Source organism: Sander vitreus, chromosome 16 (genome assembly GCF_031162955.1).
Source record: "Sander vitreus isolate 19-12246 chromosome 16, sanVit1, whole genome shotgun sequence".
Lineage (NCBI taxonomy): Eukaryota > Metazoa > Chordata > Actinopteri > Perciformes > Percidae > Sander > Sander vitreus.
The window spans coordinates 3120095-3146558 of NC_135870.1; the positions used below are offsets into that span (position 1 = coordinate 3120095).

The 26464-nt window shown below is 43.4% G+C and overlaps 1 protein-coding gene across 1 annotated transcript in view; it reads left to right on the plus strand.

Moving 5' to 3' along the window:
* myo18b (myosin XVIIIB) overlaps positions 1 to 26464 on the plus strand; it is a 79911-nt gene that overhangs the window by 43040 nt on the left and 10407 nt on the right. The window contains exons 30-41 of the mRNA XM_078271892.1: positions 3000 to 3124; positions 3343 to 3497; positions 4680 to 4803; positions 8284 to 8484; positions 9667 to 9777; positions 12325 to 12429; positions 13482 to 13643; positions 14157 to 14270; positions 17750 to 17866; positions 19344 to 19427; positions 20291 to 20428; positions 21702 to 21887. Coding sequence (XP_078128018.1) covers positions 3000 to 3124; positions 3343 to 3497; positions 4680 to 4803; positions 8284 to 8484; positions 9667 to 9777; positions 12325 to 12429; positions 13482 to 13643; positions 14157 to 14270; positions 17750 to 17866; positions 19344 to 19427; positions 20291 to 20428; positions 21702 to 21887 — 1622 coding nt within the window. The remainder of the gene's footprint in view (positions 1 to 2999; positions 3125 to 3342; positions 3498 to 4679; positions 4804 to 8283; positions 8485 to 9666; positions 9778 to 12324; positions 12430 to 13481; positions 13644 to 14156; positions 14271 to 17749; positions 17867 to 19343; positions 19428 to 20290; positions 20429 to 21701; positions 21888 to 26464) is intronic.

Genomic DNA, 26464 nt, shown 5'->3' on the forward strand with positions numbered 1-26464 from the left:
TCCACTACTAGCCAGTCAGAAGCAGAGTATGAGGGCGTGCCCTGACAGTACATAGGTAAGGACTACTAGCCAGTCAGAAGCAGAGTATGAGGGCGTGCCCTTGACAGTACATAGGTAAGGACTACTAGCCAGTCAGAAGCAGAGTATGAGGCGTGCCCTGACAGTACATAGGTAAGGACTACTAGCCAGTCAGAAGCAGAGTATGAGGGCGTGCCCTGACAGTACATAGGTAAGGACTACTAGCCAGTCAGAAGCAGAGTATGAGGGCGTGCCCTGACAGTACATAGGTAAGGACTACTAGCCAGTCAGAAGCAGAGTATGAGGGCGTGCCCTGACAGTACATAGGTAAGGACTACTAGCCAGTCAGAAGCAGAGTATGAGGGCGTGCCCTGACAGTAGCTAGGTAAGGACTACTAGCCAGTCAGAAGCAGAGTATGAGGGCGTGCCCTGACAGTAACTAGGTAAGGACTACTAGCCAGTCAGAAGCAGAGTATGAGGGCGTGCCCTGACAGTAGCTAGGTAAGGACTACTAGCCAGTCAGAAGCAGAGTATGAGGGCGTGCCCTGACAGTACCTAGGTAGGACTACTAGCCAGTCAGAAGCAGAGTATGAGGGCGTGTCCCTGACAGTACCTAGGTAAGGACTACTAGCCAGTCAGAAGCAGAGTATGAGGGCGTGCCCTGACAGTAACTAGGTAAGGACTACTAGCCAGTCAGAAGCAGAGTATGAGGGCGTGTCCTGACAGTACCTAGGTAAGGACTACTAGCCAGTCAGAAGCAGAGTATGAGGGCGTGCCCTGACAGTACCTAGGTAAGGACTACTAGCCAGTCAGAAGCAGAGTATGAGGGCGTGCCACGCTAGCAGCTAGGCGAGCATTATAACGTGTGTTACAAAGTGACCACGTTTGTCTCTGAAGTAAAGGCTGGACTACAATAGAGCTGTTTGGAGCAGTTTGTGAACAGTGTTTTCTGTTGGAGATGGTAAGTCCCTTTGGGGGGGACTTTGGGCTTTTTCACTTTGTGAACCTATAACGTACACAAAAAAGATATATAACACGATAAAGGAAAGGGGAAAAGCATAATATGAGCACTTAAAATCACTTCTTTCAACGTGATGAACAAAAGAGAAGCACGTTCCTGAGATTTGATCAGCAGCAGAATCAACAGCCCCAAATTCCTATAAGCACTACCGTTAAAAAGTTATTAGTCAGCTGTTCCTTCAATAATGACTATTTTAACAGATTCAAAATAATAAATCAAATTCAAAAATAAGTCATTCAGACACCAGATGTTTTAATTACATGTGAAATAGTTTTAGAATGAAATGATTCACACTTCCCCACAGTGTTGCATGATGGGAGAATAATGTTGGAAAAGCGTCAGTGACCCTGGATCGTTAGTGAAGCTCTAAATATTGAGCTGTTCCCCCTGCAGTCTGCTCAGTTAGACTGGGATCTGTCAGTCCGGAGCACGTTCAGCTGAAGTTCCAGCAGTGCTGACCCAAGACTAGTCTCGCTTTGCTAGACCTTCCTCCACAGTGCTGCTGAGGAAGGTCTGGCTAGTCCACAAAGCATTCTGGGATGGGAGAAAAACCAGCTCTGGTTTGTTGGCGTTTCTTTAAACCAATCACAATCGTCTTGGGTGGCGCTAAGCACATGTATACGTTCAAAAGTTGTTTTAGTCGTGCAACAGAAAACTCAGATTGGACAGATAGTCTAGCTAGCTGTCTGGATTTACCCTGCAGAGATCTGAGGAGCAGTTAACCATAGTCCTCACAAATCCACCAGAGGTTAGAACGCCAACACAGAGACAGAGGGACACCCAGCCAAAATGAGGGACATACAGCGGAATTTCTGGCAGCACCGGAGCAATCCGAGAAATGAAACGTCGATGTAGACCAACCCGAGACTAACCTTCTGTTTCTGTTGTGACGTTTGAAGAATAGCTTGGCTAAATGTTGATTCAGTTTTTTTACAGGCTGTATTACTGTGCACTTGACACTGAAACAGGAAGCTGTTCCTCTTTCAATCTGCACACATTTTGATGCCTAGTTTCTAGAGCTGTAATCGGGCCTTAAAAGTTTGGCCCGACATGGCGCGAGCCCGACAAGTACATTTTGATTATTACATTTTTTAAGATTATTTTTTGGGCATATTAGGCTTTTAATGACAGGACAGCTGAAGACATGAAAGGGGAGAGAGAGGGGGAATGACACGCAGCAAAGGGCCGCAGGTCGGAGTTGAACCCGGGCCCACTGCGTCGAGGAGTAAACCTCTATGTATGGGTGCCCGCTCTACCGAGTGAGCTATCCGGGCGCCCTGATTACCAATGGTTTTGCCAAACGCATTATTCAAATGTGTGCACGCACACACAGCCTCTTTTTCCTTTTGTCAAGAATGAGTCATTTATACATTTTTTAACATCATTTATTCATGACTAATGGAGGCTATCGGCCACTTGGAAGTTGGAACAAAGAAATAAAATAAGTCCTCCAGAGGCCAGCCTCTGTTTCACCTCCTCAGCATCCATAGTCACGCTAATCAAAACGCATCACCTGACCGCCCATTTACCGCACAACCCGGAGCGCAAGCCCGAGCCCGGTCCGAGCCCGGCCCGAGCCCGTGTAAAATGATAGAAATTAAGACCGAACCCGCAAATATCTTCAGCTCTTTCCAGTTTCTTTTACCAATGATTCTTCTCATTCAACTGTTCAGAGGGATCTTTGTCTCTTTCTGCCCTTTCAGTTGAGTAAAATGCAACATACACATGAATGCGGCAGGAATATTAATCTAGAAACATCACAAAGACACCGTCAGGAAACATATTACTGCTCAATGAGTATTTTCAAAGTGTGGTGTTAGTACTTTTACTTCAGTACATGATCTGAACTTCCTCCACCTTTGCTGGTCTCAAGCTAAAAGCAGAGACGGAGAAATGTCAGCAGGTTTAAAAATGAGCCATCACCTCTTACAAAGTCATACATCTCGGTTTCCTCACACAGAGAGCGAGCTGGCCATGCAGCTGGAGTGCTGCCAGACGGAGGTGGAATTTGTCCGCAGACGACTCAAGCAGACGGAGGAAAAACTGGAGACGGAGAGACAGAGCCGACAACAGCTCGATACCAAGGTGAGATGGGACACGGTGACGTGCCCGGCGACGCTGAGGGGAGATTAAATGTCTGAAGGTAACACTGTGTGTGTGTGTGTGTATGTGTGTATGTTTGTTTTTGTGTGTGTGTGTTTGTTTTTGTGTGTGTGTGTTTGTTTTTGTGTGTGTGTGTGTGTGTTTGTGTGTGTGTGTGTGTGTGTGTGTGTGTGTGTGTGTGTGTGTGTGTGTGTGTGTAGGTGGCGACACTGCAGGCCCAGCTGGAGCAGTCCAGGCGGAGTGCGACAGATCTGAAGCGTCACTGTCGGCGTGTGACCTCTGACCTGCAGGACGCCCGCGTGCTCACCGACAGCCTGCAGAGCCGCATGCACGAGGTGGACCGCAAGCAGAGAAGGTTTGTTTCCCCCTTGTTTGTCTACGAAATGTTTTGTTTTGTGAAATGTTGTTTTGTTTTCTGAAATGTTTTGTTTTGTGAAATGTCGTTTTGTTTTCTGAAATGTTGTTTTGTGAAATGTCGTTTTGTAAAATGTTGTTTTGTTTTGTGAAATGTCGTTTTGTTTTCTGAAATGTTGTTTTGTGAAATGTCGTTTTGTAAAAATGTTTTGTTTTCTGAAATGTTTTGTTTTCTGAAATGTTTTGTTTTCATTACATTTTTATTATTTTATTTGCTTTGAAAGTACTTTCGTGACTCTGCATTTAGTTGTTCTTTTATGTCGTGATATAGGTCTTACATTTCATTCATAAAGGTCTTAAAAAGGTCTTAATAAGTCTTAAATTGAACTCATTGACAGGAGGTATGTGTGGTGTTTTGCATAGTGTGGCATGAAGCATGTCGTAGTTATTGTTATTCAAATATGACTTATAGGCGAGGACCAAAGAAATGGTACTTATTTGAGCCATGTTTAAACAGATGTACTTTAAGCTGTGTTTTGCCTTCATGCTAAACAAGCACACCTTCAGAAACTAGAAGATGTTGGCTTTGAAATTAAGTCTCATACACGCTTTCTGGCCTTGAAGTTCTTCTGTTATAAGCTTTTCCATTTGGCTATGGCAAAATAGGTGAACATCAAACAGAGAGAGAGAGGTGGTTTTAACAGGTTAAAAAAAGCCAAAGTCAGGATTGTTTTTCCTCTTGAAACAAAAGTCCTTCGAGGTCAGCAGGAAGCTTTTATCAGACGTTGCTTTGTGCTGCTGAATGTCAGGTTAACAGCATTACTGCCAGTGATAGGAACAGGATTAATGAGTGTATTTTAAGAGGCTGGTGCTCTTCTGTAATCAGTTTGACTCCAAATCGTTTAGTAAAGGATTTGGAGGAAAGTTCAAACCAGACTTTATTTTGAAGGTCTTCCGCTGGTCGGTCTAAAAAGTGTGATAAATAACTGTTTAAGATTCTCCGCAGAATAATTTCGACATCTTTTGTGTCCACAGCTGTGGAACTAAATGATTAAATGATTTTTAAGGTTTCAATTATGCAATTATTAAGGTTTATAAAGGTTATACTTTTGTCCAGTTGAATGAAAGCAGTTCTGCAGTGTTTAAACCTGTCTTCTGTCTCTGTGTGTTTGTGTCTCCTCAGGTTTGACAGCGAGTTGACTCAGGCTCTGAAGGAAGCTGACACTGAGAGGGAGCAGAAGGACAAAGCTTTCCAGGAGAACGCCGCTCTGGGGGCTGAGATATACACTCTGCGCCGCAACCTCCAGGTGCGTTTGTATTCATCGGCGTATAAAACCATGAAGAAAACCTTGGGGGAACATAACACGTAATGACTCAGCTTCTAGTAGCGCTGATTATGAGTTTGGTTTGATGAGTCATGAGTGGAGCATAGCAAACACTTCACACTGTTCAGCCCTGCCGTGCGTTAGTGTTAATGACATATCTGCAGTGGCCGAGACGGTTAAACAGAAACACAAAAGCTGAAACACAAAAGCAACGGAAATGAGCAACAACAGAAGTGACCTTCTATGTAGTGGTGTCAGTTGTGACAGGTGCTCTTTATTTTCTCAGCTGACATCGCTGCGTAGACGGTCACTTCCGTTGTGGCTCATTTCCGTTGTTGCTTTTGCATTTGTGTTGAACCGTCTCGGCCACCGTACAGATCGACACAATAAGTGGTTCTCTCTGTGTGTTGGAGGATCCAATAACGTCAGCTGACAGTTTGCATACACAAAGAGAGACGCTGATGATGAAATGAAGAATGCCAATGGGCATCATTCATCAAATTAACCTGGTAACAAGCACATAATCTATTGTGGAAATTACAGATGTGATTCATGAAGTGGTGTCAAGCTGGCGAAAAAGACACAAATTGCATTGTGGATTGATGAGTCAGAGACGGGTGGAGTCAACAGTACGTTTGATATATGACAGACTGTGAATGTTTAAAGGTGTATGTCATGATTTCCTTATGAAATAGCAGAGATCCCACAGTCAAACCCAATGAGTCCAGCATTTCACCTCTACTAAGGAGAACGCCGCTCTGGGGGCTGAGATATACACTCTGCGCCGCAACCTCCAGGTGCGTTTGTATTCATCGGCGTATAAAACCATGAAGAAAACCTTGGGGGAACATAACACGTAATGACTCAGCTTCTAGTAGCGCTGATTATGAGTTTGGTTTGATGAGTCATGAGTGGAGCATAGCAAACACTTCACACTGTTCAGCCCTGCCGTGCGTTAGTGTTAATGACATATCTGCAGTGGCCGAGACGGTTAAACAGAAACACAAAAGCTGAAACACAAAAGCAACGGAAATGAGCAACAACAGAAGTGACCTTCTATGTAGTGGTGTCAGTTGTGACAGGTGCTCTTTATTTTCTCAGCTGACATCGCTGCGTAGACGGTCACTTCCGTTGTGGCTCATTTCCGTTGTTGCTTTTGCATTTGTGTTGAACCGTCTCGGCCATCGTACAGATCGACACAATAAGTGGTTCTCTCTGTGTGTTGGAGGATCCAATAACGTCAGCTGACAGTTTGCATACACAAAGAGAGACGCTGATGATGAAATGAAGAATGCCAATGGGCATCATTCATCAAATTAACCTGGTAACAAGCACATAATCTATTGTGGAAATTACAGATGTCACATGTGATTCATGAAGTGGTGTCAAGCTGGCGAAAAGACACAAATTGCATTGTGGATTGATGAGTCAGAGACGGGTGGAGTCAACAGTACGTTTGATATATGACAGACTGTGAATGTTTAAAGGTGTATGTCATGATTTCCTTATGAAATAGCAGAGATCCCACAATCAAACCCAATGAGTCCAGCATTTCACCTCTACTACTTTTATATTTGTTGTTGCAATTCAAAGAAGAATGTCAAAGAATGTCAAAGAACCACATAATTCTCCATGTCGCTTCACTTTGAAATGTTGGATTAACCTCATCAAATCATAGACGCCACTGCTTGTAGTGTATTGCCCATAGATTAGTCTCGCTTTGCCAGACCTTCCTCCACAGCTCAGGGGAGGAGGGTCTGGCTAGTCCACACAGCATTCTGGGATGGGAGAAAAACGTGCTCCGGTTTATTGGCATTGAGTCACAATCGTCTTGGGTGGTGCTAAGCGCCAAACGGAGCCATGGTGCCTCTGCAAAATAGCCTCGGGAAGGAACTTGTTTTGGTGGAACGTGTGTACGTTTAAAAGTAGTTTTAGTCATGCAACAGAAAACTCAGATTGGACAGATAGGGTACATCCCATGTCTCTTATTTGATAGCTTCTCGACTCCTCGGCTGAACCGGAAGTTGTTGTGTCCCTCCTCGGTGAAGGCCGTCTCAAAGCTCTTATTTCTGCCCCGAGGAGCGAGCAGCGAGCATCGAGGAGGGATCATCGAGGAGCTATAGGCGAGGAAACACGAGAGCAGCCTTCCTGGAAGCCGTGCAGCTGAAGGAGTTGCTAACTCCGCCCAAACAGCTGACCAATTCATGTGACGCTTCAGAGGAAAGGACGTCTCATCCCTCTAAAAACACATTTCCTTGGTTCCTCTCTCATTCCATGACTTCCTCGCGTCTCTACCGTGCCTCCTCGGTGAGAGGGACTGAGATGCGAGGAAGGGAGGCAAGTGGAGGAGTCAGGGATGCAATTTAAGCGACATGAGATGCGCCAATAGTCAAGCTAGCTGTCTGGATTTACCCTGCAGAGATCTGAGGAGCAGTTAACCATAGTCCTCACAAATCCACCGGAGGTTAGAACGCCAACACAGAGACAGAGGAAGGGGACGGACATCCGGCCGAAAAGAGGGACATCCCGCGGAATTTCTGGCGGCACCGGAGCAATCCTGGAAGTGGAACTTTGTGGCTATAGACTACCCGTAGATGTCCCCAGGGATGTCTCTCCATTGCGTAGTAGTTTCCTGATGCTCGAAAGCTATCACCTCATCCAAATCGGCAGGCTGTTTTCTTCTGAATCGGCCCAATTTACAGCAATGCCTCTTCAAAGTCTGGATGCTTCTGATAAAAGGTGATTCTGGGCTAAAATCACAAGTATTTGCTTATTGCTAAATCCGATAAATGCTAAATACAATTTGATGAGGTCATCCACTGCAGGCATAATACACAGCGAGCTGAATGTGGTGTGATGAGGTTGATCCAAACGTTGCAAAGAGAACCGATGTGCTTCTTTGACCAAAACAACACACTTTCTACAAGTTTTTTTCTTCTCATAGGTGACTTTAATGTGAGAGTTTTTTCACGCAAATGTATGACGAATGAAGTTTTTTTTCTTGTAAACTTATGATTTTAATTCCTGAAAGTTTGAGTTTTTTCTAAGAATATTACCCCTCTATCCCGAAGGGCTATCCTAATCTATAATGATACATTTTAAATGTATTTGTTGATTGTATTTTGCATTAATAATCTGAATCTGTAAAGTAACTAAACGGCAGATCTGGTTTGTATTGAATCGTTTTTGTAACATAATACATAGTAAAAAGACATAAGAGGTTTAGTAGAACAGCCTGTTTCCTCTCTTTCCTCTCACAGAAACAGTTCATTGTCTTTCTTTTGCTGTTTGTGCTCCTACGTGTTCGGTTTCTTCTCCCGTGTGGCCAAACCTGCCAGAGGATCCTCGAGCAAGATTAGGCCGTTTAACCGGCCTCAGCTCCAGACGTGCTGCAGTAACCCGAGGACAAACACTAAGTCTCTGAACAAAATGTTTTGTTTGTGTGTGGGTGTGTGCGTGCAGGAGAGCCAGACAGAGGTGGAGCGTCTGCAGAAGCAGAAGGAAGAGTTGTGTGCTCAGATCCGTGACCTCAGCCTGCCGGTCGATCTCGCTGCTGATTCCCTCCCCGACCTCAAGAAACAGCTTCGCCTCCTGGAGAGTCAGGCCAGCGACAGAGCGCAGGAAATCAGCACGCTCAGCGCCAAAATACAGCAGCAACAACAGGTGCTTTTGCAACCCACTCAGGGTTTTCTCTGCCCTCATAAGGTTTATGTGGTGGTGATGGTGCAGTGCATATGACACATGCCTTTGGTGTGGGAGACCTGGGTTCGATTCCCACTGGGATACATCAACCGATGTGTCCCTGAGAAAGACACTTAACCCCTAGTTGCTCCAGAGGCGTGCGACCTCTGATATATAGCAATTATAAGTCGCTTTGGATAAAAGCATCAGCTAAATGTAATGTAATGTGCAGCACCCGAGCCGTTTTGGGCAGCACCTAGAAGACTTTAAAAAGATTAAAGTCTGACACCATCTCACATGTAAAGACAATCATCTCACATCTAGCGTTAAAGACTGTCATAATGTGTAAAGACTGGGGATCTTGCAGGGTCACACATTGCAAGACTACAACTAGATTCGTTATGAAACATTTAACCAAGCTAGCGAGCTACCGCTAGTTTTAACTTGAGGGAAAGTCAGCAGATTTTCTGATCTGTCGTACATGCAGATGAATGTCTCCAGTACCCGGAGGTCGGTGTTCATCTGCCGGTAAAACTCCCGTTAGATGACGGGCTTCAGAAGGGTTGAAAATTGGCAACTTTCCCTCTTTAGCATTTAGCTTAGCGCCGCGTCATAACAACCATAAACACCACTGGCTCTAGCCGTTTGCTGCTTCCTTGTTTAGGCTGACTATATGTCTGTAAGTTAAGCTAAAGCATTTTATTACCAAGTCAAATATCCAAATGTTAGTTTTAGGCTAACTGTATGTCTGTAAGTTAAGCTAACACACGTATACTTCGGACATAATGTTAGCTTAGTGTCTCACCATTCTCTCTGCTGATTCCTCACGTCTGTTTCCACTTTTGTCTTCATAAAAGCTCAGTTTTTCGGGTCGGCAGCTTCTAAAGACTTAAGTTCTGGGTTCTTTACATTGTTGGCAGTTTATATCACCACACAGCAGCTTTTAGGCATTTTTCTGTTGTTTGCTAGCAGACAAAATCGACTTGGAGGAAACCTTCACGCAATACAAGTCAATGGAGAGCCGAGCGTTGTTTTTCCCTCCGGTGGGGCCGGGACTTAAATGTGCTCTGTCTCTATGTTCACTCTCTCTTCTCTCTTTCTCTCTTCTTTCATTTCTCTTTTCTCTTCTCTCTTTTATTTTCTCTGTTCTCTTTCCCCCGATAGATCCACATGCGCTTTGAGATGGAGATGGAGCGGATGAAGCTGATGCATCAGAAAGAGTTAGAGGATAAAGAAGAGGAGTTGGAGGACGTACACAAGTCCTCTCAGAGACGGGTACGTCAACACAATACAAGTCATCATCACGGCACCATTCATAACTGAGTGCATACATACAAAAACATGATAAGAAAAATAAACAAAAACAGAGAGATCTGTATCTCATAGTTATGGAAGAGTTTTAGGGACGGGCATAGAAGAGTATAGGGGAGGAAGAGTGTGGGAGCAACTTTCTGACAACGTTTTTGTTCCCTTTTTTGTCCTTTGGAATGCACCTTGGTCAATGCGCTTAACAAGACTCAGAATAAATATAAAAAAAATAAAAGATATAACAAAAAACTTCAACTCACAATCACGTAACTGTTCTGTTCTGAGCGGTACTTGAAACAGCGGTCAAAAAACAGCATGGCTACAAACCAAAGAATGACAGCTTGGCTTTTATACACCAGCTGATGCAATTACTGCCTTAATCAGCTGATTGTCAAAAGGCTGTGAAAATGCTGTGACGATATGCCACGCATCAAGCTCAATTAACACAAACTGTCAGTTTACAATGAGTCCAGTTTACTGTGAATGTCACTGCATTTATGCACAATTTATCAAAATAACAGTTAATATCGAAATCATAATTTTGGCTCCAACAAAGAGTTTTAGGGACAGGCATAGAAGAATATAGGGGAGGAAGAGTTTAACATGCAAATCCATTAAAGATATGACAGAAAATACGGAAAAGCATAATATGTCCCCTTTGACAAATTAAAACAGTATTTCTTTTAGTCACGAGAGTAGAAACAAGATAACAAGAATCATGTTTGGTAAAACATTCTCAATACCATGAAGAAGTCATGTCGAAATGTTGGAAACTTCTGAAATATGTTTTGCTCTGTGGCTGAACGTGAAGGCCGTTTTATGCTTCGAATCGACAGCGTACCCCCGCAGACCCCCGCAGACCCCCTCTGTGTCTACGCCGGACCCTACGCCGTAGCCTGACGTGCACCTCTCGAAAAACGTAACCATACGTTGCAGCGTCGCACGTCGCTCTGCCGTGGCTTGGTAGCGTTGCATCCCCCCCAGACTCATGTCCTGGTTCTCCTTCTCCGTAAACAACATGAAATCAAGGAGAGGGTTAACTTCTTCTGCTCACTACTCGCTCTGAAGATAATCACAATCACTCTCTCACTTCTCCCTCGCTCTACCACACACTCCCCACACACACACGCCGGCTCGACGCACACACCAGCGCACACGTATAAACTTCAGGCCTCTTACAGTAGGCTACGGAGAAAGCTCTGCGTGGAGCCTCCGCCCAACCATCAAACGGCCTTGAGTCGTGCAAGAGAGCAGTGTTGGGTTGTTAAGTACAGATGATTCTTTCTGAATGTTCTTCCTCGCCTGAAAGAAGGAAACTAATTCTTTTCACTGAATGATCCACCTCGTTTCCCCCCCCCCCCCCCCCCTGTTTCATAATGTTATGCAACGTGTTACATCACTTCTCTGCAGTCACATCGACGCACACACGCTCAAATCTAACTAAGTAAATTCACTTAAGTACACATTTGAGGTACTTGTACTTTACCTGAGCAATCTAATCTCATTCCGCTTGATACTTTTACTCCACTACATTTATCTGACAGCTTTAGTTACTTTACCGGTTAAGATCTTTGCACACAAAACGTGAACAATTTGCATCCAAAACAAATAATATATAAATCGATTGACAGGAAATGAATTGGCAATTATTTAGATTTTCAATGTAAAAACATTTTATTTTATTTATATTTAGATATTTTTCTTTTTATATCCTGCCAGTTGGGATGTGAAAGTGTTCAATAAAGTTGTCTTTATTCATAACAATGCATCATCATTTATTTGTTGATTATATTTGGATTTATTTTATTATTTAATCTGTTGGGTAACTAAAGTTATCAGGTGTATTTAGTGCAGTAAAAAGTACTTAATACGTAGTATTATTCCCTCTGAGATATATAGGAGTAGAAGTATAAAGTCCCAGTATATGTAAATACTAGTAAGTCTTGAATAAATGTACTTAGTTACTTTCTACCAGTGCATACCGGAGTGTAATCTTTATTTTCATCCCTGTGTGTGTGTGTGTGTGTGTGTGTGTGTGTGTGTGTGTGTGTGTGTGTGTGTGTGTGTGTGTGTGTGTGTGTGTGTGTGTGTCTCTGTGTGTCTATGGGTGTGTGTGTGTGTGTGTGTGTGTGTGTGTGTGTATCTGTCTGTCTGTGTCTGTGCCTGTGTGTGTGTGTGTGTGTGTGTGTGTGTGTGTGTGTATGGGTGTCTGTGGGTGGGCGCCTGTGTGTGTGTCTCTGTGTGTCTATGGGTGTGTGTGTGTGTGTGTGTGTGTCTATGTGTGTCTGTGTGTGTGTATCTGTCTGTCTCTGTCTGTGCCTGTGTGTGTGTGTCTATGGGTGTCTGTGGGTGGGCGTCTGTGTGTGTGTGTGCGTGTGTCTGTGTGTGTGTCTCTGTGTGGGTCTGTGTGTGTGTGTGTGTGTGTGTGTGTGTGTGTGTGTGTGCGTGCATCTGTCTGTCTCTGTCTGTGTGTGTGTGTGTGTGCGTGTGTATTTGTGTGTGTTTGGTGTGTAGCTGAGGCAGCTGGAGATGCAGTTGGAGCAGGAGTATGAGGAAAAACAGATGGTGATTCATGAGAAGCATGACTTGGAAGGACTCATAGCAACTCTGTGTGACCAGGTACACACACACACACACACACACACAGTCTCACACACACAGACACACACATGCGCATTCTTGCAGGCTCGGACTAAATGAGCGTCCGGCCAACTTTCTGACATCGTAGATCATTATTATTGTGGGTTAATGTTCTGTAGCTGATGAATATGTCATTGCTACATTACAGGAGCCACAAAACAAGCATATGCTGCAAGGAGGCGGCGGCTAATTTAGCGCCGTGTCTTTGTCACTGTCAGGATGTAATTGGACTCCTGATGAGTGGCCAAGCTGGCATACAGAACAGCTCAAGTCCCTTCAGAGGGTTTAAGATGAAGAATGTGATCATTTTTCTCCAGATAATATACTATTTCAGGGTAAAAGGGATGGTTCGCATGTCTTGAAGTGTGTTTGTATGAGCTACTTCTCCATTGTCAGTGTGTTAGCTACAGTAGATGGCGGTCGGCATGACAACAGTTTGGAGAAGCAGCCAGGAGTACGGACGAGGAAGATAAGCAATGTCCTGCTGTGGACGGGGGGGGGGCAGCAGCTTAACACATTCTAGACTCCTAAAAACCTCTCTATCAGTTTAAGTGGAGGCTGTATTTAGAGTATTTTCAGCGCTTCACCTTGCTGTCAGACAGCCCTTTACGACGGGGAACTGAAGCTGTTATCTCTGCTCTCTTCAAAGCCACCAGGCTCCTTTGACAAAAACATTTTAACGTCATTTTACCTCGCAGAACACGGGAGTTGCTGCTCTGCCGCTGCCTCCGTCAGTTAGTTAGTTTGTTAGGTTTGTTTGTTCCTGACCTTTCAAAACACCAACGTCTCACAATAACACTAACTAACTAACCGACAGAGGCAGCGGTAGAGCAGCAACTCCCCTGTTCTGCGAGGTAAAATGACTGTTTTTGTCAAAGGAGTCTAAATATAGTGTTTTTAGGGGTCTAAAATATGTTTAGCTGCTGCCCCCCGTCCACCGACTACTGGCCATGGAGAAGTAGCTCATAAAAACACAAGTCAAAAGATCTGAACTGACCCTTGAATTAAATGGGAGGTGTCTCCTCCTGCAGGTGGGTCACAGAGACTTTGATGTGGAGAAGAAGCTGAAGCGAGACCTGAAGAGGACTCATGCCCTGCTGGCCGACGCCCAGCTGCTTCTTTCCACCGTCGATAACCCGGGGCAGAACCTTCCCGCCGGCAGCAAGGAGCAGATAGAGCGGCTGCATTGCCAGGTACACTCACCTGTACATTCACCTGATGCTACGCTGTCACCTTTTGCTCAGCAGGCCCGAAATGGAATCTGCAGATTATTTTGTTTTTGTTTTTAGTTTTCAGCGGTAATCCAAAAAAAATGAAAATCCGTGGAAGTTAGCAGACAGTTTTTCTGCTTGGTGATGGAGTTAACATTCTGTGTTTAAAAAAAAAATTAACTGCGTGTCAATCACTGCTCATGCACACACATTCATTCTCCCTTGTGGGGGGAGGGGCTTAGGAGACCGTTTTGGGCTTTAGCAGAAAGGGGGGAGGGACTGAGAAGTTGTTGATGTTCAAATTCTTTGGCTAAGTCCTGGATCTTCACAATCCTACCTACAGCACCTTTAACATGTTGGGTTTAATTTAAATGTTTACAAAATCTGCGGAAAGATCTGTGTATTTCTGCGCCTGCTGATTCTGTCTGGCCCTGCTAATCAGTTTGACATACATTTTTGCAACTCTTCTCTCTCTGTCTCTGCGTCGCCAATCAGCTGGAGGAGAGCGAAGCGAAGCGACTGGAGGCAGAGAGCCTCCAGACGACTCTCTCCCAGGAGCTGGACAACTGTCAGATTGAACTGGAAAATATCTGCAAACAGAAGAGTATGGTGAGCGTGCAGACAGATTAGATTAGATAGACTTTATTCATTCCAAATTGGGAAATTTCAGTGCTACAGCAGCAAATACACATAGCACACTTGTTAATCGGATAGAAGACAAAAACAACTATTATAAAAAAATATACACAGGAAAGAATATACACACGTATATGCAAGTGGCAAATAAAAATGTACAACCTACTTAAAAAGTATTTATAAAGATGTAGGTAAAATGTTTACTATGTTTGTGCAAGTTGCACTATAGTGCAGTATTGTGATGTGAATGAGTCTTGCGCCCATGGGCGTGCTGGTCTTACAGGGAGGTGTGTTCAGGTGCATTCTGGGCGTATTGCTATCTTGAGGCAGCGGGAAGTGATCCCACCATTGACCAACAAAAACCTGGTCTAAAGTCAATAACGCAGCATTTCATTGTTATTTTAACAGAGCATTAGTAAAATGCTCCTAGGCTCGTGCACAGCGCGCACACTATGCTTGTTACACACACAGGGACGCGCAGCAGCACACACACATGCAGAAGACAAAAAATGTAAATATTACAATGTGAAATAGTATTATGATATGATCTGCTCGCGCGCTTTCACTTAAAGGTCCCATGGCATGAAAATTTCACTTCATGAGGTTTTTTAACATTAATGTGAGTTCCCCCAGCCTGCCTATGGTCCCCCAGTGGCTAGAAATGGTGATAGGCACAAACCGAGCCCTGGGTATCCCTACCACTAAGGCCTATATAAAAGAGACTTCAGATACAGTATTAGGGGACCACTAAGGTCTATATAAAAGAGACTTCAGATACAGTATTAGGGGACCACTAAGACCTATATAAAAGAGACTTCAGATACAGTATTAGGGGACCACTAAGGTCTATATAAAAGAGACTTCAGATACAGTATTAGGGGACCACTAAGGTCTATATAAAAGAGACTTCAGATACAGTATTAGGGGACCACTAAGGTCTATATAAAAGAGACTTCAGATACAGTATTAGGGGACCACTAAGGTCTCTATAAAAGAGACTTCAGATACAGTATTAGGGGACCACTAAGGTCTCTATAAAAGAGACTTCAGATACAGTATTAGGGGACCACTAAGGTCTATATAAAAGAGACTTCAGATACAGTATTAAGGGACCACTAAGGTCTATATAAAAGCATCCAAAGAGGACCATGTCATGGGACCTTTAATGCACAATCACATCAGTTTCTTCTCCTGAAAATCTCTCCGCCATCATAATAGCAATACACCAAGGTCCAAACACGCCTGGCTTTTAAAGGGAATGGGAGATGATCTCTGATTGGTTGATTGCATGTTACGCCCAAAACACACCTATGAATTAATGAAGACACTAAGGACAACCCTTTTAGCCTCGGAAAACCCTGACGAACTTCTCTGCTCTGCAAGTCCGTCTGGCCAAGAGCCCATATACACATGAAGTACAACCCTTTTGAACCATGCGCCCGGCACACGGACCCTTTTTTCCGCCGTCAAACTAGCGATCTAATCGCACGGTGTGCGCTTCACACCGTGCGATTAGATCGCTAAAATAGAGCCCTCTGTGTTGAAGTGTTAAAAAGCTTCATTGCATGTGGTAGGAATGATTTCCCGTAGAGAGCAGAGAAACATAAAGATAAGCAGATGCGTCCATACAGGACAGGAGGGCTCAGTGACTGGTTAGATGAAAATAACGTGACGCAGCTTTCAGACCTTGGATTAGGGCGGGGGCTGTGTCCGAACCAACTTTCTGAAACCGGCAATCGGCTGTGCAGGAGTGAGAAAAGAGGCCAGTGTTTGAACTCCTTTCTCAGGCCTCTTATTTCATTCCTGACACCATTCTGTCATTTTTCACGTGAACAAGCGTGCGCAACACTATAAATGTCATCCAGGAGAGGCTGTCTGAAAATGTGCCCCGGTAGCATCATATTTAAACAGCAGACTGGATGATGAAATCGGTGTTAATGCTGGCCATAATTCAGAGGAAGAGAGATAAAACAGGGGAATTAGAAATGTGGCCTAAATACTGTATGTAGAATCACTGATAGAAAACTGAGAGAATGCTGTTTTATCTTTATGTTTAAAAAAGGAAGAGCTGTCGAATGCAGAAAAGTGAGAAAACGTGATAAACTGCATACTGTGTGTTCACAAATCTAGGCACTCATTAGCATAATCTGGATATCATTTGAATAATAAACCCATAATATACATGAGGTGATAAGGGCCGTCCAGGTGGAAATACACAGTATATAAAACTATATATACACACACATATTACATGTATTTATATCTTTAACCACAAACCACAAACAGAAATATACTAACTAAATTGTGCAGAGAATTTAAGACTTTAGTTTTAGTGTAGTGTATGTTATTCAAATAATAAAATTGCACATTGCCCCCTGTAAATCAAAATATGCAGAATTCTTTGACAAAAACAGTCATTTGGAGGCAGCGGTAGAGCAGCTACTCCCGTGTTCTGGGAGGTAAAATGACAATGTTGATGTCAATGTCAAAGAAGTCTGGTGGCTTTGAAGAGAGCAGAGATAACGGCTTCAGTTCCCCGTCGTAAAGGGCTGTCTGACAGCAAGGTGAAGCGCTGGAAATATTTTAAATATAGTGCCCCCTTAGGGTACGGAACAGCGCGAAGCCCGACGCAAGTGTCTTTGCCAGTCAATGTGAAATAGTATTATGATATGATCTGCTCGCACGTTATCACTTCACGCACGAGCAGACCAGTTTCTTCTCCTGAAAATCTCTCCTTCTTGCTCAGCAGATCCTCCATCATAATAGCAATTCTCCAAGGTCCAAACGCGCCTGGCTTTTAAAGGGAATGGGAGATGATCTCTGATTGGTTGATTGCATGTTACGCCCAAAACACACCTATGAATTAATGAAGACACTAAGGACAACCCTTTTAGCCTCGGAAAACCCTGACGAACTTCTCTGCTCTGCAAGTCCGTCTGGCCAAGAGCCCATTCAAGCCCATTTCCAATTTTTCCAAATCGAGGCACCAATCGCAACCGTTGAGGCGGGCTTCACACGATGACGATAGCGCAGCGACGGCGAGCAGCTTCTTGTTTACATTCAACATGACGGCCACCGAAGCGCATCAACCCGTTGATGCCGCTGTCGCTGCTACGTCACCCGGATCGTTGGTCTGATTGGTTGAAGGACTATCCAATTATGCCCAGAGGCATTTGAGCGGCGTCCGTTGGTGACGCCCCTTTGGAAATGAACTGTGAATGAACCTTCACCAGACCCGTCTGGAGATTAACTGAGATAGGTCTGGTGTCAATCAGGCTACAACCCTTTTGAACCATGCGCCCGGTGCACGGACCCTTTTTTCCGCCGTTAAACTAGCAAAAGTGGACTCGCACAGGCCCTAAACGCACCTGCGCCAGGCGATTCACACCGTGCGCTTAGATCGTTAAAATAGGGCCCTCAAACTGATGGAGATGTGTGCCTTGTGCGTCCAGGTGGATGAGCAGTTGGTGCTGCTGCAACACGAGAAGGTGGACCTGCTGAAGAGACTCGAGGAGGACCAGGAAGACCTGAATGAACTCATGAAGAAGCACAAGGCGCTCATCGCTCAGGTACGGCTCACTGTTTGTCTTTCTAGCTCAGTTATTAATCGCTTTTTCATCCCCGAAATCAGATCTCAGTAGCCGGCGGCGGAAGAAGTATTCAGATCCTTCACCTAAGTAAAAGTACTATAATAATAATAATAATAATAATAATAATAAAAAACTTAATTTCTATAGCACTTTTCTTAACAAGTGCTTTCCAGAAAAACAGCAAATAAAACCAAGAACAACACAGCCAACAACAATGAAGTAAAATACAAAAAACAGGTGTCACAAAGCACCATATATATATATATATATATATATCTATATATATATATACACACACACATATACATACATAAATGCACATACACATACAGACATACCTGTAAATGTGCTCAGACATACATACCATATACTACATACTAATATGTTGTGCCCTGCTACACCCTGCTATGCCCTGCAGTGTCCTGCTATGCCATGAACTACTACCACTACTATTTCTAGTCACTGTTCCATTACCTTTATTGTGACTATTATTGCCACTGTTCATCACACCCCCAACCGGCGCCGTCAGACACCTCCTACCAAGAGTCTGGGTCTGCCGAGGTTTCTCTAAATGCTCGCTCTAAATGCTCGCTCTTGGAGGAATTACTGGAATTGTTGGGTCCTTGTAAATTATAGAGTGTGGTCTAGACCTACTCTATAAGGTCTCGAGATAACTCTTGTTATGATTTGATACTATAAATAAAATGAAAGTAAAAGTCCTGCTTTGAAATGGTAATTAAGTAAAAGTATGAAAGTATCATCAGGAAAATGAGCTAAAAGTATTAAAAGTAAAAGTACCCAAATAGGCCTGTAACAATTGTGTGTGTGTGTGTGTGTGTGTGTGTGTGTGTGTGTGTGTGTGTGTGTGTGTGTGTGTGTGTGTCTGTGTGTGTGTGTGTGTGTGTGTGTGTGTGTGTGTGTGTGTGTGTGTGTGTAGTGGTGGAAGAAGTATTCAGATCCTTAAAAGATCAAGTAAAAGTACTAATACCACACTGTAAACATACTATGTAACAAGTAAAAGTCATGCTTTGAAAATGTAACTTCAGTAAAAGTATTAAAAGTAAAGAAGAATCCTCCCATTGTAGAAAGAGTAAAGGATCAACCAGCTGTGTGTTTAACGGTCTGATCATCTCAGCTGGACTTGTAGCTGTTATATTGTTGGCTAGTTTACTTTAGAATAAAACATCAGATATATATATATATATATATATATATATAAACTACATGTGTTAATGTGTAAAGTAACTAGTAACTAAAGCTGTAACAGGTGAATGTAGTGGAGTAAAAAGTCCAACATTTCTCTCTGAAATGTAGCGGAGTAAAAGTAGAAAGTGGCATGAAAAGAAAAGACTCAAGTAAAGTACAAGTACGTCAACATTTGGACTTAAGTACAGTACTGGAGTAAATGTACTCAGTTACATTCCACCGCTGTCACCCTCTTCTTTCTCCGGTTTAGTCGTCCAGTGATATCTCTCAGATCAGAGAGCTGCAGGCTGAACTGGAGGAGGTGAAGAAACAGAGACACTCTCTGCAGGAAGAGGTGAGCTTCGGTACACAATCAGAAGAGAAATGCAGCACTGAGAGGTTTATATGAGAGTGTAATTGGATTTCTGGATCCTTTGAAAGGTAATTTCTATTTTTCTTTTTTCTTTTTTTTTTTAACCTGGACCCTATTTCCCCATGCATTGGTGTCTAAGTGACTAACGTGAACAAGAATCTTCAAAATTGGTCCAGTATTGTGCGAGCACGCTGAACCGGGCTGCAATGTAACCCTAAAACAAATGTTCAGCGTCAGTTAGCGTCCACTAAAAGTTCTCATTTTGCCTCTGACAGGCTCAGATTATTATGTGTGTAGTGTGTTTTATGATGATTACATTCATGTTTATTTGTCTGGGGGTTTGGTGATTTTTTTCGGGGCTGTTTCGTGTCTATCTCTGTAGGGATCCTTTCCATAATGTTGTCAGACACTTGTAATATAATAAATAATAATTATAATATATAATATATATATATATAATAATAAACTTTTAGTGGACGGAAACTGACAGGGAACATTTGCCCATTAACGTTACATTGCAGCTTGTTTCTCGCTTAATACTGGAACAATTTCAAAGATTGTTGTTGCCATCAGTCACTTAGACACAAAAACATAGGAACATAGGGTTGGAAACAATCATAATTACCCATTAGATTACATTTAGATATAGATTACACATAGATACAAGAAATAATAAATAGGGTAGAATACAAGAACAAACATACACTCCTTGTTACAGATCTCATTTTCAGGTGGAGCACTGATTTCACATTCGCTGATGTTTCAGTTTCAGATACATTTGGCTCTCCGCATGTTTGTTTTCTGGCTCCCTTCTCTCTCTCCCCTCCCCCCGCCCACCCATGCAGCTCCAGCAGAGTGCGTCGAGGGTGCAGTTCCTGGAGGCGTCCACTGTGGGGCGTAGCATCGTCAGCAAACAGGAGGCCCGCGTGTGTGACCTGGAAAACAAACTGGAGTTTCAGAGAGGACAAGTCAAGAGGTTTGAGGTGAGAGGAAAAAAAAAAACAAATGATCATGAACGTGTGGTATTCTTTTTAAAGGGAGACACTGCAGGTGACTAGGGTAGATATTGTAGGGTAGACAAGATGCTTTTTGTATTCCAAGTTTTCTGAAATGTTCAGTTTAAGTATGCAAATGAGGCATTATCTTGTTGTTGTGCTAATTTGCATACATTTCCAGAACAGAAATGTGAACATTGGATAAAGCCAGGTTCAGAATTGTATTCTCATTTTGTTGACATATTAGAGTCAAAGGTTTTTTACAGAGAGGATTTTGGAAATCTCTTTTTATTGCTGCATAAATCAGAAAAATACCATTAACAGCCATAACAACAAAAAAAAAAATCCATTTACTCCATGTTTTTATGGATACAATGTTGTATAAACCAGGCTGTGAATGCTATCTGAACAAAGCCCTTGGCAGAAAGCTTCAGAATAAAAGAGAGGAATTAAAGTGGAAAGTTTGGTGTCTGAGTGCGGCTGAAGTGGAGATTTCTGGCTCAGAGTCTGAGAACAAAACCTTGAAAGATATGGATTGTAAAACTTTTGACATTTCGAAGAGGTGAACAAAGGGCCAACATTTAACTAAGGGCTCCTGCACACTGGCTGTGAGCGTGGCGTTTCTGTTGCGTTTCTGTTGCGTGGCGGCTGCGTGGCGTTTTCTATGTCTTTGCACACCAGAAACATGTCTGACGCGGCACTGCTGCTGCTAGCCTCGTCTGTACACATGGATGTTTCCCATTGATAAAATGAAATAATAGCGTGTTCTTCAACTTTATTTTGTCAATGTTTTTGTGTTTGTACATTTGTTTGCACATATGTCGATTGAAAAATAGGCGTCGGTTCTATTTCTAGCATTTCAAGCATTTCTAGCGTGTCACGCAGGCGTGTGCAAGCTCTAACCTGTTAACATGGGATCCGAAATAAAAACGGAACACGCCACGCAGCTGACACCTTAAGAGATATCACCATGAAACTTCCCCAGTTACTGACATAAAGACAATTATTTTCTGCATCACAAGTCTTTTTTGAAATGTCATGTTTAATAATGCTAACTTAGAGAAATCTACGGACAGAAGTAAGAGAAAATAAACATCTAAATGTGTATTTTGGATGTTTTTTTTCGCACCAGTCTGGAAGAAGACATGTTAGTGCAAAATAGCTAAAAAAAAAAACTACAGACAAAATAGTTTAGAAAAGTGATATTTTGGCCCGTAGTGTCTCCCCCTTAAATGCTGTCCTGTGCTTCCCTGATGTGCAGGTGCTGGTGTTGCGTTTGAGGGACAGCGTGGTTCGTCTGGGCGAGGAGCTGGAGCAGAGCGCCCAGGCTGAAGCTCGCGAGCGAGAGAACGCCCGCTACTACCAGCAGCGTGTGCAGGACATGAGGCTGGAGATGGAGGAGCTGATTCAGAGGGAGCAGGACAGCAGCCGCAGACGCATGGAGCTGGTAACACGCTCACACTCGCATCGTGTTACTGACGCAGTCTGTCTGTAGGGGACAAAATCTGCCTGCCAGCTTTTTCCTTCTTCCTATCTGTAAAGCCCGTCTTATTATATTCTCTAATGTCCAACATTTTAAACCTTTTTATGACACATTTAAAGGACAAATCCGGCGCAAAATGAACCTAGGGGTTAATAACACGTGTACCGAGTCGACCGTTCTCTGGTTTATGTTTTCATGCCAATCGAATGTGACCAGTTTTAGCACAAACTGCTAATTAGCTTATGAAGCTAGTCGTCGGGGCAGAGGGTAAAGTAAAAAAAATATCTCTATTTCTACACCACTAACAAGGCTCAAAATAGCACCACACTTCCACGGTAGCATAATGAGGGTCCCTACATGTAAACAGAAGCATTGAGAACTTTGTAAGTGTACAGACAGTTTATTAAAAAGATAGTTTAGAAAGACAGTACCGTTCACGTATTCATGCGGGCGCCATCTTGGGAAAACAGTCATGACCAGTCGAACGACGAACGCCGTGTAACCAGTAACATAGCACCACACGGAAGTGTGCTGTGTGTGTGCTATTGAGCCTTGTTAGTGGTATAAAAATAGCGATTTCTTTTTACTTTATCCCTGCCCCACTAGCGCTATGAGCTAATTAGCGGTTTGCGCTAAAACTGGTCACATTAGATAGCATGAAAACAGATCCCAGAGAACGGTCGACTCGGTACACGTGTAATTAACCCCTAGGTTCATTTTACGTCGGATTTGTCCTTTAAATATAAGGGATTAACAACCACTGCCGATGCAAACCTCCGTGCTTCATCACGGGAGATGGGGATAATTGCAGGGAGACTTTTCGTTGGCGTTCCTGCCACCTGCAGACAGATCAGCGCCCCTCTACCTGGGCACCACTGAGGCTGCTAAATATAAACCCCAACAGACGTTACTTAACATCCAGGCTGCGAGACATACATTTTTTTTAAAGCCAGGCTGCTACTTCCTTGGCAATAAACACTTTCTCCGGGCTATGATTGAAATACTCCCCACTTCCAAGAACTTCTCTGCTGTTCTCAAAACAACAGCTGGTGCATTATCTGGAACATTAGAAAACATCACTTTCATAACTGCAAAACTTTAATCATCGCAGCTCTGACAGCAGGACCGAGGCTCTCTGCATAAGCACTCTTTATAGGTCTGATGGGAAGAAAGAAGTTAATTCTCGCACACACATCACCTCTCCATATGTCTCCATATCTCCAAGTACTATGTCATGTCTTCTCCATATTTTATCCTTTTTTTTTCCATAAATCAATGCAAAAGGTCCAGGGTTTCCCCCTAGTGTATTGCAAGTAGCCTACGTTTCCCCCCACTGGGCCTAAGCCACTGGGAATTACTTTGTACTGTATTTTTAAGATCCCATTTAAACTACAGTTATAGTGAGGCGGATTGGTTGGAATTGTAGAGGTACAAAGTCATATTTTCAAATCTCCAGTTAGATATTAGCACTGACTTAATGTAGGGCCCTGTGGAATCTGTGTTATAGCTTTTAGGGCGCTTTCACACCCATAGTTCGGTGGACAATTTCAGGGTGACATTGTTGCATTTTTTTTATTTGGTTCGGTTTGCTTTCACACTGCATTTTGTCAAACGCACCAAAACACTGTGAACACACGTCACGCCGGTCGAGAGGGTCGCTTGTTTATTGGACAGAATATCCGAAACTCAAGTGGCCACAACCGAATACAAGCCAGACATGAAAAGGATTGTGGATAACAAAGACTGTCAGGTTTCCCACGGAGTCAATCTCAGTAAGAAAAAAAACAACTGCTATGTCATTGGCTCTGGAAGTCACTGCTGCTGCTGTTGTTGTTTGGCTCTTTATGCTGAACTGGTTGGCCACCCCTGCTTTACACTATGCCATCCACTTGGTTATGGCGTTCCATGTATGCCGTACTCCTGCCTGCATTTTACATCCCGCTGTTATGTGCTGCACGGTCTCAGGGGCATCTTAACCCAGCCTGCACCTGGGCTCCTGTCTGGTTTGGTAGATGCCAGCCTTTATATATCGAGTTAGTATGTAATAAAGTGGAATCTCAGTCTCGTTAACGCCAAAAGAAAAGGTTAAGTTGAACCTCCTTAAACAAATGTCTGGACTGGAGAGAGGCCGGCAGGTTTTATGGTGCAATAAAGACATAATGAATTCAGATAGATATGAAACATTATTTCCAGTTATACTGCGAGTTTCAGACTCCAGCATGTTCTTGTTGTCGCTCTCAACAATTTCTTCCTGACCTCTGAGCAAAAGAGAAGGAGCTTCAATAATTATTCACTTATTAGCACAAAGACAGCAGCACACACACACACACACACACACACACACACAAGGATGCCCTTTAACAACCTACCACATGCACACACACACACACACACACACACACACACACACACACAGCCCGCATGAATAGACATATTCATACACACACATGCTCACACACTCCTCCTCTTCCACCGTTCTTAACGTCATCTCTCCCTCATCCTGCTTTCTCTCTCTGACTGTGATTAATCCTCATTGTCTCTTCAAGGTTATGACACACACACACACACACACACACACAGACACACACACGTACATACATGGTTATGTGTCTCTATGACAACCGGTGCACCCACCCCATCTCCTCAAAGCCAATAACTTAGAAAGCCTTGAAGCGTGTGCGTGTGTGCGTGTGCGTGTGTGTGTGTGTGTGTGTGCGAGACAAGACGCCAGAGAGACAGAACAGGGAAAACAGACGAGATGAATTAATAAATCACTCGATTCTCCCGATGTCAGCGTGCCTATGTAAAAATTTCCTTCCTAAATAACCCGGTCAGACCGGTACAAACATCAGCACCGGAGGCTGCAGAGGTCGTAGGACTGTGTGAGAGAGAGGACATGTCATTGGACATTCAGTGTTTGACTGATGAGGTAATATAGGCTGGAATGGAGGTAATTGCTGTGGCGGATTGGGCCTCGGGGTCTTCACAGGTTTTCACACGGCTGGCCCCGATGGAGGTGTGCGTCTCCCCGTTAACGGACTAACTTTAGGCGCCATCCACGTTTTTGGTTTAAAAACAAATATCTTTTGCTACGTTTACGCCTCGCGTCCACACCACTGCGGCGTTGTCGAGCCCCTAAAACAGAGACATTTGTTAATTTGCCTCAGTCATGAATATTTTGAGAGAAGAAAAGTTCCTTATTTTTGGGGAAACGAGTCGAATATTATAAGAGAGAAAAATCTGAATATTTTAAGTAAAAAGGTCAGAATATTGGGTACCTGGGTAGCTCACCTGGTAAGAGCGCGCGACCATATATAGAGGTTCAGTCCTCAACACAGCGGCCGTGGGTTCGATTCCGACCTGCGGCCCTTTGCTGCACGCTTAGCTTCATTTCCCCTCTCTCTCCCCTTTCATGTCTTCCGCTGTCCCATAAAAAAAAAGGCCCACGAAAAAGTTGAATGTTTTAGAGAAAAATCATAGAATTATAGAAAATGTCAGACATTTTGGAAACACTGCTGCCTTCGTTTTGGTTTGAAAACTCCGGGGTTGCTTTGTAGTCTGGATGGACACAAACGGAGAGCTTTTGAAATGATGATGCACGTCCGTCAGTCTTATCGGTTAGGTAGCTTACACACTTTTCAGTAACAGTTCCACCTCGGCGTCGCTTTAAGATATTAAATCCCTGCTCTTACTTTTCACCGTTGTTGTTCTTCCTCCAAAGGATTTTCTGTGTTTTCAACTTATACATCCCTGATTTTTAGGCGCAGAGTAACGTCAGACAATCTGCTTCCTGTTTACACTGGCGCGCACCTGCCCAGCGGTGTGTGAATGGTCACGTCATATGCATCGTCCGACATGTTAATATGGACGGAGATTAATTCTGTTACAGGGCTTAAACTCCTGTGTGTGTAACAGGTGTGATCTTGCGTTGTGTTATGGAGAGACACCACAGGCCAGTATTCCCAGTTGAGTAGTTTTCATTCACTTACGCAGGTAAGTTAAACTGGGCATATATAACTAACAATATTGATGACAGCATAAATATGTACCTGGTAACAAGCCAGTGCGGTCACTGGATTGTTCTTGAACATACATCCACGGCAGTGAGGATACTAGATATATGGAAACACACGTTGGTGATATTAGGGCTGAAAATATCACGATATTTTTGACCAAATACCTCGCTCGATACCGCAACGATATTGCAGTGTTGACTATTGGTGCTTTCACTAAATATTTACACAATGAGATTTTTGATAAGTAATCATCAGTAATGTGGATATAATGACTAAGTAAGTAAAGGCAAATAATAGAACAGTTACAACAGTCTGGTAAGTTCAGAAAATGACATCACTTTACTGTAATACAGCCTTTAAAAACAGGAAAAGACACTTATGCCATATTACGATATCCAAAATCTAAGACAATATCTAGTCTCATGTCACAATATCGATATAATATATCAATATATTGCCCCGCTCTACTAGATATATGGAAACACATGTTGCCGGTCGCACGCACACACACACACACACACACAC